The sequence below is a fragment of the Emys orbicularis genome, chromosome 8 (genome assembly GCF_028017835.1).
Source record: "Emys orbicularis isolate rEmyOrb1 chromosome 8, rEmyOrb1.hap1, whole genome shotgun sequence".
Taxonomy (NCBI): domain Eukaryota; kingdom Metazoa; phylum Chordata; order Testudines; family Emydidae; genus Emys; species Emys orbicularis.
In genome coordinates this window covers 97,401,193-97,421,591 of record NC_088690.1, presented here as the reverse complement: position 1 = coordinate 97,421,591, position 20,399 = coordinate 97,401,193, and the positions used below count along the sequence as shown (strand labels likewise).

At 37.3% G+C, this 20,399-nt stretch overlaps 1 protein-coding gene across 1 annotated transcript in view; it reads right to left on the bottom strand.

The window, feature by feature from the left end:
* Window positions 1-467: 467 nt before the first annotated feature.
* Window positions 468-20,399, bottom strand: part of NR3C1 (nuclear receptor subfamily 3 group C member 1) — a 167,504-nt gene continuing 147,572 nt past the window's right edge. The window contains exons 6-9 of the mRNA XM_065410060.1: window positions 17,933-18,077; window positions 5,242-5,372; window positions 1,980-2,137; window positions 468-1,293 (exon numbers count right to left, since the gene is read on the bottom strand). Coding sequence (XP_065266132.1) covers window positions 1,141-1,293; window positions 1,980-2,137; window positions 5,242-5,372; window positions 17,933-18,077 — 587 coding nt within the window. The 3' untranslated portion in view covers window positions 468-1,140. The remainder of the gene's footprint in view (window positions 1,294-1,979; window positions 2,138-5,241; window positions 5,373-17,932; window positions 18,078-20,399) is intronic.

The window sequence follows — 20,399 nt, the reverse complement described above, 5'->3', positions numbered from 1 at the left end:
TAATTACAAGTCTGTCTCATAAGCCAATAATATTTTCCATATCAACTTGTATGATGAGACATTTATGTGTATGGAAAATGTGAATTTCTTCTCACACAGCTAATTTTTAAGCTATACATATTTTTGTGAAAGTTTCCTGATGGGCAGTCAGGACTGATCATGAAATCGATGCAGCCCAAGACTACTGCACATATGGCTGTTGTATTACATGCAAAAATCAGCTTTGTTTTTTGTATAAAATAACCTGCTCATTTACATCCAATTAGGACTGGGCTAATTTTCTATGATCTGTATACCCAACACATTTTCACATATACCATAAGTGTGTGTTTCATTCATGTCTACTTGGGTTAGATTTGAGCATACTCTCCCCTCCACCCTAAAAAAAAAAAAACACACAAAAAAAACAAGCCAAATTTTTATGGTCATCTTCACAATTAAAGCATCAGGTTAGAAAAGCCAACCCATTTTCACATGAATATGCTCAAGGATTAATGGCTAGAGGTCATTTAGGAAAGCTACAAGCTGCCCCACCTTAAAAAATAGTTGTACAATAGGCATCTTGAAGTATTACAAAAAATTATGTAAGAAAAAATGAGCAAGCCTAGTTCACGGTATATAAAGTTAAAGGAAATTGCTAAAACCAGACAGTAATAGCTATAAAAGGCACAACTTCCCTTTTCTGATATACACTTGTAAACTTTCTTCAGGTTACATGCATAAATCAAAATGCTACCTTAACTATACAAAAAACCCAAACCATTTTACTGGGAAACCCCCTCCCCCAGAAAATGTTATCCAGCCAACTGCAGAAATTGCTAGCAGAATGCTCGTAAGTCAGCCTCAGATCTTGACACCGGTAGTTTTGGAGGAGCCGTGGATGTTGCACTAGGGGGAGAAATCCAATTCCTACCACATAAGGGCTATTTACCTTTCCTTTCCTCTCCCTCCCCATTGTAATCATCCAATGTGAGCAATCTGCTGCTTCTGTAGCTTAAGTCTTGGCCCTCTGTAAACCACATGTAGTGCATAATTACAAAAGAAACACCGTTGCAAGACAAAATTAACAAGTCTGATAGTTTGTACAAAAAAAGCTATAGTTTGACTTTTTCTTAAGGCAATCTTTTTGTATTAAGGCAGTCACTTTTGATGAAATAAGAGTTTCTTGATATTTCCATTTGAATATTTTGGTATCTGATTGCTGATGATTTCTGCCAACATCTCTGGGAACTCAATACTCATGGATTTATCCAAAAACGTTTGGAAGCAAAAGCTTAGAAGATTTTCAACCACCTATAATGGATAAAGAGAAGATTTAGTCTCACACTAATGCAGAAAGAAAAAACACTGCTTTGGTACTGTATTTCTTCATTGTTATTCATATTTTCCTATAATGGGGGTCTTGTATATACCACTCTAAAATGGGGAAAAACACAAAATATTTGAAAACTTAGCTAAAACATTCATATTTAAAGGCTGTAATGTTATATTGACTACTGTGTCATTCTGTAATGACATACATAAAATGATAGGATAAAAACACTGTCTATAATAGATTTTAAAAGATTTTTGTGTTACTCTATTTTAAAAGAGACACAATCAACTTTAAATCTAGTCAGTTTCAAAACAGAAGTTAAAAGTAGTTTCAAGTACTATACTGCACTTGCCCCTGAGACTGTCTGTCAAAATTCTGTGAAATGCAAAAAGTAAATAAACTAAAAAACAACAAAATTCTCTAATAATTTCCTATTAATCTTCTTAGGTGTTGCATATAAAAAGACAAAAAAATACACTTCTTGATTTTTTTTTTTAAGCTGACAGTGTCCCTTTAACATGTACTCATTACAAAAACTTCAGAGAACAAAATATTTTATCTTAACCATTCTACGTGGTCTGATAAGTTCAGGTTCTAAGGGCACAGTACCTTTCTACAAACTTATCTATATAGAACATGTACAGAGCACATTTAAAAAACTTACATCATGCATGGAGTCCAAAAGTTTAGTCAGTTGATAAAATCTCTGCCAGTTCTGGCTCGAGTTCCCCTCTCTCTTCACTATGGCTTTTCCCAGCTCTTTGATGTACGTCATACGAATCTCATCAAACAGAGCCTGACTCTTCAGGCCCTCCTTGGGAACTGAAATATTGAAATTAAGCTTTGAGATATTACAGATCTCAGCTGGTTCTACTATACATGTGGTTATAAAAGTGCTCTTTTCACATTAATTCCATGACAAAATGGCAAAGGGGAATACAATCTGGGACTTATATTTTAATATGTATCTGGGCCTAAGCAGGACTTGTCCTGCAATTGAACTTCCTGACATCTCTGGGCCATTTGAGGTACAGATCTGGGCACCTAAACTGAGGGTAGGGAGCCTCTCTCTTCTGTGCTCTGAAAGCTTCTTCCCCTGGTGGGCTCAGACAGCCTGGATGAGGCAGCTGCTCGATTAGAATGCAGAGGAGATAAGAACTGGATGGGAGGTGGAGAGTAGATTAGGGAGAAAGAGCCTGGGAGTGAATTAAGGAGCTGGTGGAGGGAAGACTGGGGCAGACAGGGCAATGAGACTGGAAATGGGAGGGAGGGAAGAAGGGGCAGAAGAGACTGGGGAAGGAATGGTAGATGTGAAGGGGGGTACAGGAGCCAGTATGGGGAGTTTGGGGTTGGTATCCAGTGGGGCACGGGAAAGGCGGTGGGGGTAGGAGAGGAGACAGGGAGGTAGTGTGTTTGTGACAGGAGAACTGGGACTGGCTGGGCAGAGCCTGGGACAAGGAGGGCAGACATTTTTGAAACACTCTTACAAAATATCTCATCCCCCTCTAGTGATGGCCCACACAGAGGATGACAACCTACTACTGCTATCAGTTACTCCATAAGTTCATGTGGCAGATATCTGCATGGTGAATCTAAATGTCCCAACCTGCTGATGACCCATGTATGTCAATATGATGCCATATGATGGAATATGGTTTTTCCAGTTTATTTTTTAAAAACCTAAGAAATTTTACACCCCCCCCCCTCCACTGGTAAAAGAGATTTATTAAGACTACAAAGTCAAGCACTCAAAAGTTAGGAAATGCTAGAGGTAAGGTTGTCTGTGGAAGCTTAATTTGCCTGCTTGCAGAAACACATCACGATACAGTCTTTAATTATATGAACACAATATTTTTTCCACACAAACATTCCCTCATTCAGTGTAGTGTGGACCCACTCCATGGACGAATCAGGGCTGTGTAGTGAATAAAAATTGTTGACCGTAGGGCCCCTGCCTCATGTGTTTGCAGAAGTTGGAAGATGTAAAATGAATGAGACAGGAACTGCAGGAAGAGAAAGGATGGTCTCACAGTAAAGGTGGCCAAATGCTGCCCTGGGGAATTGGATTCTATCCCTCCTTCTGTCATAGAATCCCAATGTGATGCTAGGCAAGTCACTTAAACCAATCTCTTCACAGGTGGTCACTAATTGGTGATCATTTCTGGGTACCTGACTTGAAACTCTGTGGTCTGATTTACAGAAGTGCTTATCATTTGCAATTGAAGTCAATGGGAGCTGTTTCTTGAACATACAAAGGGCTATGTTACAAGCTCTAAACATCAGGTCATAGGAGTCTCAAAGTGGATACTTTTGACCTTAATCCTCTCTGTACCACATCTGTAAATTGGGGCTAATGCGCCCTCATCTCACAAGTGTTCTGAGAAAATAAATTCATTATTCTTTGTGAAACACTCAGATACCGTAGTCATGAGTGCCAGAGAAAAGCCCATGAAGAAGTTAATAATTCTGTCTTCAGAGCAGGGTTTGAATAGTGTGGAGCAAATAAGGCATAGGGCCACACATAGAACAAAGAGAACAACAAAACATTGAAATAGTGGCACGTTAAGTGAGTGCTGTACCATTCTGTGCACTGAATGAGGTAAGAGTCCTGAAGGAAAATGAAAGACTATCGTAATGCATAAGCACAAGGGAACCATATTATGGTTGCAGTGCACTTTAATACTGTCATCTCCTAGCTTCTTTGTGCTTTGCAACCTTACGATTCTTTTAACAGTTTTTTGTGTTTTATTATACAGAGGAAACACGCAGTTATCTGAACTACTATTTAAAACATATTATAGTAGCATCCATGAACCCCAATAACATATGAGCCCCATTCTGTAAGGTGCTGCACAGCCACATATGAAGGCATCATCTCTGTCCCTTACACACGAGCATACAAATCTGCAGTCAAAGTTGTAAAGTTTATGAAATGTGGATAACTTACCATCAATGTCATATGTAAATAAAACAAAAAACATGAGCCCAAATTACCCTCTACCACATATTCACCTGCAGCAAGTGAGATCTTTGTCTCAGTTTGAAACAATGTTGCTTTGTGGGTTATTGCACATGGGATAAGAGATAGTACTGTTGCCTTCTCCCAATCTTGAATGATGATTCTGACTTGAAAAAGTTCTCAGAGGCCAAAAATTCTCAAGCAAAAGTTCTTTTGACAATGTTACCCTAAGACTCATTTTGAAAAGTGAAAAATCAATGAGACTTGGGTGCTTTTGAAAATTTACCGTTGGCCTGGGGTTTGAAGCAGATTCTTTATTTTGTATAGAATAGCAGCATATGCATCACCTATAGGATGGTGTCTAGAGAATTAAGAAATGACTTGGTGTACATCCCCAAAGATTTGTGCTGTATATCCAAAACATTCAAGGAGTTTAAAGAGAGCTGTCAGATGGCTGTCTCATAACTTCAGTTTCAAAGGCCCCACAATACACGTAGAAGTGTGGAGCTGAGAGACTATGAATGCTTCCTTTCAAAAGAACCTTTGTCCCAGTTTTTGGGCTTGGAAGGCAAAGGCTGCACTGGGGTCCTATGCCAGGACACTGAGGGAAACTACTCATGGAATAGCTTGGAATTTTGCACACTGAAGATTCTTGCTTTGTGATCTTGGAACAAACTTGCATGCTGGACGTACAATAGTTTGAACATATAGGCTGCATATCTTACCATTGAATAGGTTCAATTTAATAATATATCCAGTTACAATAATCAGAAGCAGTTTCCTTCAATAGCACCATGCAGTCATGTTGGAAGAGTAACATTTTTGCATAGTGCTCAGTAAGAAACTCAAACTTTGAGCTTTAACTCTGTGCCAGATACTTGCCATACCATCAACCTAATACACACGTACAATCTCATGATATTTGTAAGATTCATTCTTCACACAGATTTTGTAACTGGACACTTACTTGTAGAGAGAAGCAGCAAGGTTTTCATGCAGAGATATTCTTCATATGACACTTGAAGCCGTGATAGCTCGTTGGCAACCATAAGCATATGTTTGCATTGGTCATACATACAGGGCAAATTCATTCTCTGCCTGAAAAATAACCACAAAAATCAATTAAGTAAAATGTCTAGCTCTCCATATCTTCATCCTAGGTGTAAAAAAGAAAAAGAAAAAAAAGATTCCTATTGTATGCACTAAAGTTTCAACACAAGAATCTTCACTTTCAACAACTGGTGAATTCGTTTAGGACTACTGTTCTGCTAACTGGATCTAGAGAGTGGCCTGAAAGTGAAGGGGGAATAAAGTATTAAAATCCCACTTTGTATGCCGAAAGACAAACCCAGTTTCACAACAGAAGCTTATTTAAGCCAGGCCATGCATTCGGTAACCTAGCAGTCCTACTGGTTGCCAAAAGACAACTTTTGAGATTTCCCCACAGATTTTCAGATTCAGTAGCTTTGCGACAGGTTTCTCTTCCCAAGACTGGCAGTCCTACACATTTAACAGTGGTGATCCATTGGCTACCGTGAAATGAAATGACACACTAAGCTGGGATTTTCAAATGGGTCCAAGGGAGTGAGGTGTCCATATCCTACTGAATTTAATTGGGCACCTTGCTCCTTTAGGCTCCCAGGCCAAACTACCAATCTGTTCACCACTAATGACACCATTAAGGCTTTTTAGAACAACCTCCCCAGTTATAGTTTAGGCTTCAAAGCTACTTTATTACTAATTTTGCATCCTGTGATGTTCTCAAAGAGATGCCAAATCTAGCAGATATTTTTTAATACATACAGTTATAATCAGGTTTCTAAACATGGTTTAGAAAGTGAAGATGAAAAGCACCATGCTGGAATCAGTTTGGGGGACATACTATGTTTATGCATTTATCTTCTCACTCATTCTTTATGTCTAATGAAATCTGCATCAGGATGGGAAATCTCCTTCTTAACAATCCTGTTGTTTAGTTTCCCACCTGGCAATTACAATTCATTGCTGTGAATATGGATCTCACAGGATTACAACTTCAGGAGGGGAACAAGAACAAGAAACAGGACCACAACTCTGAAAGTGGGCGGGAGAGAGAGGCATAGAGGCTGCATTCACACAAATTGTTGGTGGGAAAAAAAAGGGAGGGAGAAGATAAACAGAAAAATGATAGTACACAAGGTGAATTGTTTCAAATAGGGTGATTTTCTATTTTTTCATTGAGGTGTTAGCAGTTTTTTTTTAAAAACATTAAATGTAGTCTTCCTTAACACAGATCTTACTCTATTACTTTTCAATTTATAATCCAAGAGCTTCAAATCCCAATATAATATAACCTTATTCCTGAGGGAATTCTGTGCCATGCGCAAGCGTAGAATTAATGTCCTCCCACAGATTCCCCTCCTGCACAATAACTGATTCTGACAGGGAGGCAAAAGAAAGCCACGAGAGGTGTTACACTGCAATTACTCTTTTTGCCCACCAGGAGCTGAAAACCAAAAGAGAGGGCAGCCGGCTCATGGCCCAGAGCAGCCAGCCACAGAGAAGGCCAGGTGAGGAGGCATGGGATATGGGGGGGATGGACAGACTGGGGTTCAGAAGAGCTAGTAGGGGGGACAGACTGGCGCGGGGGCACAGAAGCTAGTGGGGTGAGAAAATCGAGCCGGGGCTGAATGGGAGTAAGGGTGCAGGGCCATATAGGGACAGAGGTGCAGGGACCCATGGAGACATGGGCAGCTATGCCTGTCTGAGTGGAGGTGCAGGACCACATGGGGACAGGGGCATTTGTGCCTGGCTGAATGGGAGAGACTAAGGGTCAGCCAGGGTCTGCATGCAGGAGGCTCCTCATCTCCCTAACAATCCCCCACAAAAAACCTGTTCTATATTTCTCCCACCCATACCCAACAACTCTCCAGGTTCACTCCCAGGCTCCTTCCAAGCAATTACTTTCCTCTCCCTCTGTTACCCCTGTCTCCCCCAAGCTTTTGCACTGCTTCTGAGGGGTGCAGGAAATAAGTTTCTGCATTATAGTTTAAATGAATTATTACTTGAAGTTCTGTAGTAATACGCCTTTAGTAAGGAATCTATTTGCCAAAAAACATTTCCAGAATGTTTTTTGTTATCTGTATTGTAACAGAAATACTTGCTGACAGGTATTTTGGAGTGATTGTATTGTGTTATTTTGACAAATAAAATATGCAGAATTTTGCAGACTTTAAAATACTGTATGCAGAATTCCCCCAGAAGTAAAACTAGGACTTGTGTATGAAATTTTCCCAATTTTTTTCAAAGCTGGGATCATTTTTCAGGTCTCCTTCCACTATCCCATGCAAGAGAAATATGCATTATACACTCACAAAAATGTTCAGCCCAGGAATTATCATTTAAAAAAAAATGAATTGAAAACTAGAAGGCACATGCTTCTTCCACAAGGACACAATAAAAAAAATACAGAAAGAATATGAACTGAGATGGGCAGTTTAAGAAATTGGTGACTGCACAGAAAGAAACATGGACCATTTAAAGACGATTATAAACAAATCTGAATAAAATTCTGGAAAACCCTATTTTCAAATGCATGTTGCAGTACCATTTTTTGAACTATATTAAGACTACTATTTGTGTCATTTTCCTGTATCTATCCCTAGAAACTAAAGCCTAATGCCAGAGTTTAACCATCAAACAGCAGCTGAAAGAATACACAGTAATCTTACAAGGCATCGGGTCATATAGGGCTGGGAATAAACATTAAGAGACCTACCTTTTCTCTGGGATCTTGACATAAATCTACACTAAGTCTGCTAATTTTCTGCTGTCTCCTTCGGGTATCAAACATTTTAAACTGAGTAATTGTAACACATTTTGTGACAAGGCTCAGCAATTTTCCTCTTATAAAATATTTCCATTTCTGGGCAGAAGGTTAAAATAAATATTATGAAACAGGCCAGTCTGTTATTTATTTGTATCTATTATAGATACACCCATCAGTAAATATCTGGGTGCCTGTACAAAGCCAAACACAAATGTTAATATTACCAAAGCTACATAAAATGCACTCTCTACAAAAAGAACAGAGTATAAACACACTCTACCTTCCTTCAGACAAGGCTAAGTAAACAGATGAGCTTTGCACTGTGTCCTGAAGGGCAACAGACAGGCTGTGTCAGAACAAGGGGAAAGCTAATTCAGTGGATGGTTCTCAATGCTAGGAAACAGTCTGGGAGCAGGTCCCAGACATTCCACTCTGAGATCTCCTGGCAGGAGAGCATCGGATGATCTCAGCTGCCACAGTGATGCACAGGGAGGAAGGAAAGGGACAAAAGGATTATGTACAAATGATGGAGCAGGGAACCAACCAAGAGGCAGGGCTCATGGGTTCTTTTCCACTGCTATCCCTTACGTATGGCCACACAGCAAGAAAGTAATTTAACGGCTTTGTGAATTGGTTTATCCACATATAAAATGGGTATAATACTTAATGATGGTACCTAACGTGGCCTAGTCTTTGGACAGTGCATGAAAAGCAACACATACTCAAAGTGCAAAGGATTTATTATTACGTAGGACACACAGTAAATGCAGAGGTCTGAGTGGGCATATACAGACATACCCTTGGTTTCAGAATAGCAATACGGTAATACAGATAGTGCTTATCCAGGTGACTGGTAACTACAGAGTAGTTGCATTGCAATTATAGTGTAATTAAACAGTGGTTTTCCTTTCCAGTATGTAATTACTGCCTGTTCTTATAAGTGGAGCATTAACTAGATGACTGCATTACTTATTATTCCTCTAGTGAGGTTCTTGTTTTGATAGTGATTTTAAAACTGGTATGAGTTAGGTCACTTTATTGTTTCTTATGAATCAATTATGTCTCATTCTCTTGATCAGCTACACTGCAAGGAAACAAACTGGGGAGTTATTTAACAATCAAGTACCTCAGTGTTTAGTCATCTGCCAATCTCATGCCATTGGTATAGTAAAGAGGTACACCGTGTGTTTCAAACATAAAATAATGGGCTAGTCTCCAAAAGCAAGAACTGGATACTAATGCTTACAGGTCCAGAACTGTTGAGTTAGTGCTAATATCAGACATACACTGCCACTAGGAAATCCCAGCTCTCACTGCGTAAACTCTTATTCAAAGTGCGCTATCCTATATGCCTACTTTATTTTACAATGCCAGTAAAAAAACAACAAACCAGCCATACTGCATCTGGATGCCATATCTCCCATGTACAGAAAAAGTACATATGCTTTTATTAGACAGATTATGTCGTTACTTAGATTATAATGTTCTGTTTTAAAGACTGCCTTCTTTGAACTGATCTTAATAAAAATATATAGGATTTTGGAGTAAACTTTACACAGAATATACAACGCTAGTTAAAAATCTATGTAATTTACAGTTAAAGGGCACATGAGGTTTGCGTGGGACACAAGAGGGAGTTAAAGGCATGTGATTTTCAACATTCAATATGAGTCACTGAGCTCTATTAAATCTATGAAAGAATAAAATCAGTAAACAAGGTGCTGACACTGAACAACAGGCTATACTGATTCAACAGTCTGACGTACTAACAAATATTTTTTAAAGAAATTGTTCTGGGAATAAGAAAACTTGCCTTTTAAAAACATTTTTCAAAAAGCCAAAATACTTAGTTTTATTTTCTTTCCACTTAAATAATGCTTTATAGGGTATATAACACTGTGGAGAAAATGAAACAGAGGAGCAGACCTCAAAGTTAAGAACAGAATGCTGCTGAAGTGGTGAGCAGGCAAATGAGAATAGGAGGTTCAAAACATGATTTATAGAAATCTTTTTATAAGGCCATGCAGTCATTACATGCCCTATACTGCTTCATGGCCGCAAATGCATGTGATTTGCTGTTGCTTAATATGATTCACGTACAATTGGGAGGTCTTGATGTTGAAGACAATAGTTGAAATATGCTGACATAGGCTCTGATATAAAGTGCGTATTGCATGGCAATTTTTGGCAGTAATGATACAGCACTATAAAATTTCACACTTTTACAGTCCCAAAATACTAAAACATGTCCTGGAGCTTAGGATATGGTGGGCTGCCAAGCTCCACCCCAGCTTTTAAAATGGGTCATATAAGCACATGCCATGATGGTGCATTTGTAAGCCAATACACACACACTTCGGATGTGTTCTATTTTACATTTCAAGATGTAATGTGATGCATTTGTTAAGCATTAAAATATTAATCCACCACAGAATATAGTTCCCACATGGGAAAAAATTTTAATATTTGATTTTGTACACTCTTCCCAGTGCTTTTTTTTGGGGGGGGGGGGGTATAGAAATTTTGATTTCAACGGGTGCTAGAAATCTAGATGCTTTTGAAAATCCCAGTAGGTGGCTAGATACTTTTAAAAATCTGCCTCTTAATCTCTCTGTGCCTCAGTACCCATCTGTAAAATGTAAATAATACTCACAGGGTGTTGTGTAAATAAATACACTAAAGAAGCTCAGATATTATTGAGATGGGGGGGCAACGTATGAGTAGCTGATATATAAAGAACCGTTTTTCAAAACATTCTGCACGGTTTACACATATTTAAATCCCTTATTTTTGGAATAGCATTAGCAGATAGTTTCTCTCCTTCAGGCACCATACTATTGATGAGCCTTTAAAACACAGAAATGGATTAGATAATAAGCACAAAATATATAAAAATATAAAATGTACCAGTCTGCATCTGTACAGCTAAAAAGCAGCTAAACAAATCCTGTTGTGTTTTTTTTTCTTTATATTAGGTATTATTTCGCAATTTTTGATATGCCCAAAAATCAAACACTTGATAATATGCTAGGAGTAATATCAAATACTGATAAATTCTCTGAAGCCAGTTCAGCTTAGTAACTTTTCCTGTGCTTTACTGTTGCAGCAAATTTTGGTATTGACTTTATACAGGAAGTAGTTTAAGATCAGCTCTATCATGTTGCTGTAAGAAAGATGTGATTTGATGATGTCCTAACCAATAACTTCAAATTATTTAAATAGTGTGATTGTTAACAGCTTGCACTCCCAATAAACATACTACTTTTAAATGTTGTCTGAGTGCAAACTGAGCTCCAGGGAGAAAGTATGTTAATACGGATTTCAGATTTCTCAGCTTAACTGCAGTAAAATAAATTTAAAAATTACTCTCATACCAGATATTTCTTGCTGAAAACTGCAACTGTGCAGATACCTTTAAAACATTATGAAGTATTTTTACACTGCATAAAGACAGTCCCTCTGCCCTGGGGAACATACATTTAAATAGGATCCCTCCTCTACGCAGTCTCTGATTAAAAGTGTTGCAACAACTATAAAATTCAAGAAATATGTACATGGATGATGTAGTGTTTAGAGGTTGGAAATGTGAATCAAGAGCCAACAAAAATTCCTTGCTCAGCAACAGACTTCCTTTTTGACTTGGGTCACATCACTTATCCTTATTTTCTTGGTGGGGAATTAGGGAACTCAGAGGCTACCTCTTTCCTGCAGCAGATGGGTACTATGAGGCTAAATTTGTTGTTTCTAAGGTAACTAGAAATATTTGGGTGAAGAGCACTATTCATTAAAAACACTTTTCATTACTTGCATAAGTACTTCAAGATCATAATTTCACACCATATTCTATAAAAACTGTTGTATGTTGTTTGTGGTTGTAATGAGTCTTAAAATCTATCACAAGAGCTTTTTTGACACAGTTTTATATGATTGAACAGATATAATCCATCCCTTGTGGGTGAGTCCAAACAGCCCCACAAGATCTTGCCAAATCTTCAGTTATGCAATACTCAGCTAAAAGAAAAGGACTATCTACTGAAATTAATTTCATCTAGTATGATCTGGATCAAGGAAAGGGGCAGACAATTCTATTTCAAGTAGGGAAAGTAACGAGTGAATCAAAATTTGTCCGTGTCTGAAATTAAACATATTTGAGGCCATAGACAGATGATTATTTTTATTGTTGCCAATGGGAAATGTTGTGCAATATAAAAGGATGGGAGTATGGAAATGCTGTGGGCTATTTGCATGCCTCGAGATGGAAAGCTCAAGCAGCTCCTATTTCCTAATCTTTTTCTTTTCTTGTTAGAATTCTGCAACATTGCATGGGAAGTCAGAGTTCTGGTGCAGAATTCCAATGCCTATGTTGCTGCACTGAAATAGTCTACTCCTAATCCATTTTGCTTAGCTAGGAGGTAGTCAGATCAAACACTAGATACACGATCCTGTTACCACAGCTAATAATGATTAAGTGCCTGATTCACTGGGTACTGAACACCTCCTCACAGGTGCTGAGTGCCTTCAACTCTCAGCATCACACCCTAAAACAGCAGTATTCACAAAGAACAATTAATACATTTCTCCCACTATACAGTATACTAAAAATTGCTAAGTCAATGCTACACTATGGAGAGTTTTGATAATACTAAACAGTACTTTTCATTTTCAAAGGATTAAATATTAGGTAATTAATTTAAAATGTCTGGAAATGTTAAGACCTGGTTCTCCCAACAAATGAAGCTTATCAATCTGCCTTGGATTGTGATTCTATTCTATTCCACAGGTTAAGCATGGTTGAGTCTGGTTCATACTTGGATAAGAGACCTTCAAAACACCCCTAACTTCAACAGAAAGTGATGTTAGTGATTCAATAGACAGTAGTCTTCCCTTTGAGTTAGTACTGAAAACAAAGCCCCAGCATGGTATTAAGGGATGCTATGCTTCAGTTGGTGTCATCTTTTGGGTCACATGTAAAGAAGAGGCTGTGGCCACTTGTGTTTTTTAAAAATCCCAAGGAATTTTTTGCAGGTATACGGATATTACCCCAATGTGCTAGCCAAAAGCTCTAGCTTTGGTAATTATATTCTGTCTACAATGTCTGAAGTTATCCTTGTAGTCTTAGTTGAATATGATATTCTTCATTTCCTGTCTTATAGCAGTTGTGTATTGTTTTTGTGCACTATTCGATAGTTGCCATGCTTCACTCAGAAATGCCTACAATTTACTGACAAGTAACGTGTGAGAAATTTCAGCCAGGAAGGTAATTTTGGCGAATATGTAACACACTGAAAATAAGAAGTTAGAATGAAAGTGCCAATCTGTACAATGCCACTAGCCCCACGCTAATTTCATCTCTCAGTATACGTGCTTTACTCAAAATTAATGAAGTTGTATATTCAAACAATATTTCAAGATTGTAACTAAATTATGGAAATAAATTAGTTATGTCAGAGAATTAACCATAGTTAATAATTTATCACTCAGACTGTACGCTCCTTGGAGTCACATGGTCTTGTCTGTAAAGATTTACAGCACTATATTAAATAACAGCAGCTTTCAGAGGTAAAGCATTTTGTGCACATTAGATGTGTTAATCCCATTAACAATAGTATCAGAATAATCAACCACATGAAGGTTGCAGCTATTCAACAAAGACATTCAAAATATTTTAATATATAAACAAAGTGAGAAGGGCAAAAATCCAAGGCTTTTACAACATAATTACTAAAAGGAATGATAAAAGTTTACAAAGGATAAGGCAAATATTTACATCAAAAATGAAATGGAATGCGCACATGAAAAGATATTTGAAACACAAATGGCCAATCATATAGAAAATAAAAGGATTACTGGCTCCTGTCAGCAAACTAAAACAGGACTGGAGAGAAATTCTTTAACAATGTCATATTTTCTGCTTCTACAGTGCCTTCTATCCAAGGATCTCAAAGTACTTTAACTGCACTAAACAAGTCTCAAAACACCCCAGTGAGGTGGATATTATACCCATTTTAAATATGGGGAAATTGAGGCATGGTTTAAGAAGCCACTTCTGCTCACAGGGAAATCAAAAGTCACATGGACTTCAGTGGTGCAGGATCTGGCACTAAGTGTTTTGTCCAGGGCTACATAGCAAATGTGTGGCACAATCTGGATGAGGATCCAGATTTTCTGACTCCCAGTACAGGGTGCCTTTAACCGTGTAAAGCAGCGCAACTTCTTATGCAATGGGCACAAAGTCCAATTGTAAAGCCAGGATTAGAAATAAAAAAACTCAGAAATTAGAGTAAATACAAATGAGCAAAACCACACTGACTTTCATAGCTTCACTGGCACTTTCAGCCCTTTACAAAATATTGCCATTAAAATAGTGATAATGATAAAAAAGTTTAGTGGCTCTATATTTTGAGCACCCTCAATGTACCAATATTTCATAGTTTGTATGCCACAAAGGGGATGATGTTTGAGTTCATGAATAAAAGAGAAGCCAATTTCACATTTTTCATAGTAAACCCTCACATTTACTTTAAGTCTGCGGATGGTTAAATTGAATCTTGGACTGTTCTGGCCAGCAACCTCAAAGAGTTATATTTACAGACTGCTTCAAACAATCGAGTCAAGAGACTTTTAATTAAAATGTCACAAAATATATTGTAACAAGAGTAAAAACCCACAAGAAGACAAAACCAGTAAAGAAGCACAAAACCAATAAAGAAGCTGAAATGACTAATAAAAGTAAAGCTATAGTGCAGATTTAAGTTATTTTCTTGTCCTGAAAGACAAATATTTATATGCTCAAAAGCAACCAACAAGCAGTCATACTGTAATCTATAAAAAGTAACAGTGCACACTGGAAAAAGCAAGCTAGCAAATAAATTAATGCCCTGATAGTTCATCCTCAGAGTCATTAGTTTAAACAGCTAAGATCAGATGTTTTTATTATAGGATTGGCTCATCTTGACTTCACATTCATCCTGGGCATTATTTTAGCATAGTGATGTCACCTCTGAAATCCATGTGCATAAGGGCCTAATTTTCAAAAGTAATGAGCACCTGCAGCTCTTTTTGCCTTGAACTGAAGTTGGGGGTGCTAGCTACTTCAGGAAATCAGGCTCTAAAGCTTATAGTTTTCTTGTTTGGGAATACAACAGAGAAAGTGACTTAATCAAATTAGGTGCTAATATGCTGCATTAGGAGTTCTGTAATTTGTTTTTTCCCTGGCTAGTGAACAAAATACATATCCTGCCTCCAGTTAATTTAGGACAGGTTTAGACAACATGATAGTAAGAATGCCTGAGACCTATACTAGTATCACCGGAGCTGCCACAAGGGAAGATTACTTGCAAGAACTACTGTAGACTATTTTGACAATTTCTACTCCATAGAAGAAATAGGTTTTAAAGGTGAGCTAAAGGGGATGGTCCCACTGAGATCCATCTAAAGGAGAAAGACGGCGCCTATCAGCCTTGCAAGCAAGTTGCCAATTGTCCTGTAACTTCTGAATATTTTGGCATTGTTTAGAAGAAACCAAATGGTGTTAGAAATACCACACATACATTAGTCATAAATTGGTTTTAATCAACTCAAATGAATGGGCAGCAGCACAGTTTCTTAAATCAGCCTCCCTGTTTCTGCTTTAGCTTTTCTATCAAACACAAGCAACCTCCTCCTCCTCAGCCTCAAGTTCTCTAATCCAACAAGACTCAAACCCATATGAAAGGGTTAAAAAAATAAAAAAAAGTAAGTATTTAAAATCTTACCTTCAGAAGAGTCCAACAATTCAGTAGAGAGCACCTACCCCCAAAATGTTTTATTTAAAACTAAATACAATAATACAGTTTGACTTGGATGCACAAAGTTGTGTTTCCTATAGAAAAAAGGCTCTACCCCCGTTATGTTACTTACCTAAAAAGGGAGGATGGGAGAATTAGTGTTTGAAGGCACACAGTGCTAATCAAACACTATTTATCATAGTTACTATTCATCTGTTAGATATTTACATGGCATTCCCTCACCATAATATCTAAGAAATGGTCCTATCACCCCTTACCCAGGGGAAGATTAAGCTTATGTGGCAGAGGCAAGCAAGAACTTAATTCAATTCTTTAGTGGCAGAAACTTTTAACACTCTCAACTTATTAGGATAAAGGGGTTCACTAATGTAAAAGAGAAGAACGGATGTGTGTCAGACCACTATCATGCCTTCCTAATAGTTTCTGGCCCAGCCTTCAAACAGTATATTTTGGAAATTGTTTTGGTTTTGTGCTTTATATCTCTTTATGCTTCTCTCTAGAACCATTAAGATGAAAATATTAATATACATACGTATTTAAAATACATCAATATTATGTTAGATAAACTGATTTACTTGATTGACCAAATAGCCTACCTTGAAGCCATGCTAATCTGTTGAGTAACTAATGTGTTTTATACCTTTTTTCCCACTGACCTACCCAACTAGTTTTTTCCCCTTCCATGATTATGGACTTTCAGTGAATGTCTTGATTTTTTACCCTCTTTTAAAAAAATTAAAACCAATGTGCCACACTTTACAAGACAGCTCATCTGTATTCAAACTAAACACTGAAAAACCAAAAAACAAATATCTTTAGACACACCAAGAAGCTGAATTTTATTTGAGTTTGAGTGGTGCTACAGTGAACTAGAAAACTTGTAGGAACTGTTACGAAGATAAAGTCTTTTGAAAACATGTACCCACAGAACATATACATTTGTTTTGAAATAAAGCTAGTATGTACACCCAAATCTGATTTTAAAACCACACCAATTGTTGTTCTGCATTTTATCATCAAAATATCAAAAACTAAAAAAGTTAGAACTAAGTTAGCAGTAAAGCCTTATGTTATCTTTATATTATATACGGTATGGGCCCGACTCTCTTCTAGACCAATGTTATATGCTAGTGTAACTCCACTGTCTTAACTGGATTTGCTCACAATTTACACAAAAGCAATCAGAAGAGAATAAGGCCCCATAAGTGCAAGAGAAAAAAAGTCCAAATGCTCTAGCAAATTACTCAAAAAAATGCACAATAAGAACAATCAATGTTTCCTGAAAATGGGTAAAACTGGTTAGAAAAGAGCATTATCCTGGGCACAGGATTTGTCTATAAACTGACTTTCTGCCATCTGCAGTTTTACAGTAGCTTACTATTAGGGAGTTCGAAACAGAACAGCTGTGGAATTACAAACAGCAATCCATGGGCCTACTTGTACAATAAGGGTGACACAGAAGCATGATTAGCTACACAAATTCTTTAAATTGTGTTTTGTAAAATTCTTTTTTTTTTTAAATGGGTTCAAATTGAGCAAACATTTTAACTATATACCAGCAACCAAATCAAGAGTACCATAAATGCCACCAACTGATTTAACTGATCAGGTCAGTGACAATGACAGTATTATTGTTTAGCAGTTTACACCATTTGCCAGTCTTCTTTTTTCGACAAAGAACTTGAAGAGAAATGTTAGCATCATTTTTTCCTGAACCTTTAGAACTAATTATTGTAATGAATAATGCAGGTGCATCAACAAAATAGAATCCATCCATCCACCCACCCACTCTCACCCACACTCTTCCACACAGAAACAAACTTTCAGCTAGTTCTAAAAGGCCATTACTTCAGTTGACTTATTTAAAAGCATACATATCATGTGCTAAAAGGAAACTGATTTACAGGCAAAATGTCAGTACAGTGATTCTTTGCACAACTTTGTTACCTAGTGACATACAGTAGTAGGATTTACTCTATAAAAATACTCTTATGGCAGAAAAATGTTTCAGGGAGTTTAATACAGCTCTGGCATATGGGGAAAATGACTCATACACTACTTACTCATTAATAATCAGATCTGGTGCAAAACACAGCAGGTTTCCATTTGACTGTTTATATGATCTCCATCCTAGAGCAAAAGCCATCAGGAACATCCATGAGTACTGCAGAAGGGTCATTTGGTCGTCCAAATGTAAATTTCGGAAACCTAAAAAAACCAAAATATAACAGTATAGGTAGTGAACAAGTCATGCTTAGGAAATGCTCCTTTTCAAATCTATCAAACAAATAATCAGTACAAATAAAGTGTATTTATTCATTACACAGCAGTATTTTAAAATGTATTTCATATTATTTTCTTTAGTTGTGGTGGTCCATGTAGACTCGAAGACATCAAAATTGTGTGTCGAACTGCAATGAACAGATATAATCAAGTACTTATGTATTTTATGTTGTTAGATGCTAAATAATCTGATCTAACTAAAAGTGCATCTGTATGCTGAGAAAGAACAAATTGCACTTGTGGTGGTAGGGAAGATGAAGACGGGAGATTAGAAAAACTAATACAGTGTCTCTTACCTGCAAATTCTTGTTGTTGATCAAAGTAATATACAAAACTTCAGCATAATTTTAAAGTTACCAAGATTACATTCAGCTGCTTAGCATATGACTGTAATGAATCCTTCATTAGCTTAAAATTTTTTTTGCCTATGAAGATGAAACCGTACCCACCCATAGGACCCAACTTAATGTGGTTATAGTCACAATCTCTTTGCCAGTCTTCAGACTTTGAAAGTCTTTAATATAACTAAATTCTTGAGCTGGTTTGAATTTGTGGCCTTACACAGTTTTAATTACACAGAATACAGAAATGTACTGAAAAGGATAAGTAGCGGAAAAGATAACGTTTATACCTTACTTTTAAAAAATATTATATATTATTCCTGAGTACATATACACCCCTAACCTCCAGGTGATTGTTTCCTCCTGGAAGAGTGTGTGTCACTTGGAGATCTCTTGAAAAGTACTACAGAAATCAGAAGGGAGTGTAATATTAAAAATTCAGAAAATGTTTTTTTTCCATGTAACTGGAAATGAAGATGAATGAAAAATATCCTACAAATGATGACTAATTAAGTTAATTTATTTCCTCATAAGCAGACAACACTGGTTCAACTGTCTTGTGTAAATATTACAGTAACTTTCGACTGAAGTCCACTGGCTTTATTTTAAACTGTCTCTTATTCAACAGTAATTTTACACAGTAGTCACAAATCATAGAATATGTACCACATTACTCATCGTCACTAACTGCCTGTAACATTATAGCAATATACAGAATGAACATGGCCAACAAAAATAATGAAGAAATGTGTTATAACTTAAAATTGCTCCCCTGAGCAGATTTAAAATGTAGGCAGCTTTTAATCTACAGTGGTAGCTCATGTCAAGCCCTGGCTGCTTTTAACAAGATTTTCTGCCACACTGAGTCCTTATCAAATTTAGATTCAAGTTGACTTTATTTAATGTCATCAGATACTTGACATCCCAAAAAGGTCACTTCAGTTCTATTTCCCTAAGATGTTTAAAATGATAATATCTGGTGAATTAATATGCCCAAATTATATAGCCTCTCAATCTGGTCTACTTCAAAATAAAGGCAGGCAGCTTTGAAGGTTGGAAACCCCCCCTCCATATTGCTACTTTAAAGACATTAGTAATACTGTTTAGAACTCATTTCAAAACTACTGGGTCAAACCCCGAGGTCCTTGCTCGGGCAAAATTCCTCTGAGGTAAAAACTTCAGGATACAGCTCATCTTATTTTCTATACATTTGTTTCATCATTCTTTATTGTTAACTAACGATACTAAGGCTAACAAAATGATCTTTGTTCCTTATCAGTTCCACCTGCTTGCCTTGTTTATTTCCCACCTGAGGCAATAGTCCTCTGGACATCAAACATTTCCACAGCAAGTAACTGATATCCCAAATGGAGGACTACTATGATTTCTGCGGGGGTGCAAGAAATCGAAGTAAGTAAACACAATAAAATGAAAGACTGTTGTGAAGAAAAGCTTTAGTGATAGATTGATCAAGAAAAGGAAGATAAAAAGGCCTGGTATGATCAGAACAGTTACTAGTAGTAATATTATTATTATTAAATAATAGAGTGGCCTTTCAAGAAGTATCATCTTCTGTAAGATTAAGAGCTTGTCTACCTGGGGAAATTAACTAGAATAGTTCCTCATGTGGACACACTAAGGGTATGTCTACACTACGAGAGTAGTTCGATTTTACTTAAATCGAATATGTGGAATCGATATTACAAAGTCGAACGTGTGTGTCCACACGAAGGACAGTAATTCGACTTTGTGAGTCCACACTAACGGGGCAAGCGTCGACATTGGAAGCGGTGCACTGTGGGCAGCTATCCCACAGTTCCCGCAGTCCCCGCTGCCCATTGGAATTCTGGGTCGAGCCCCCAATGCCTTCTGGGGAAAAAAATGTGTCGAGGGTGGTTTTGGGTAA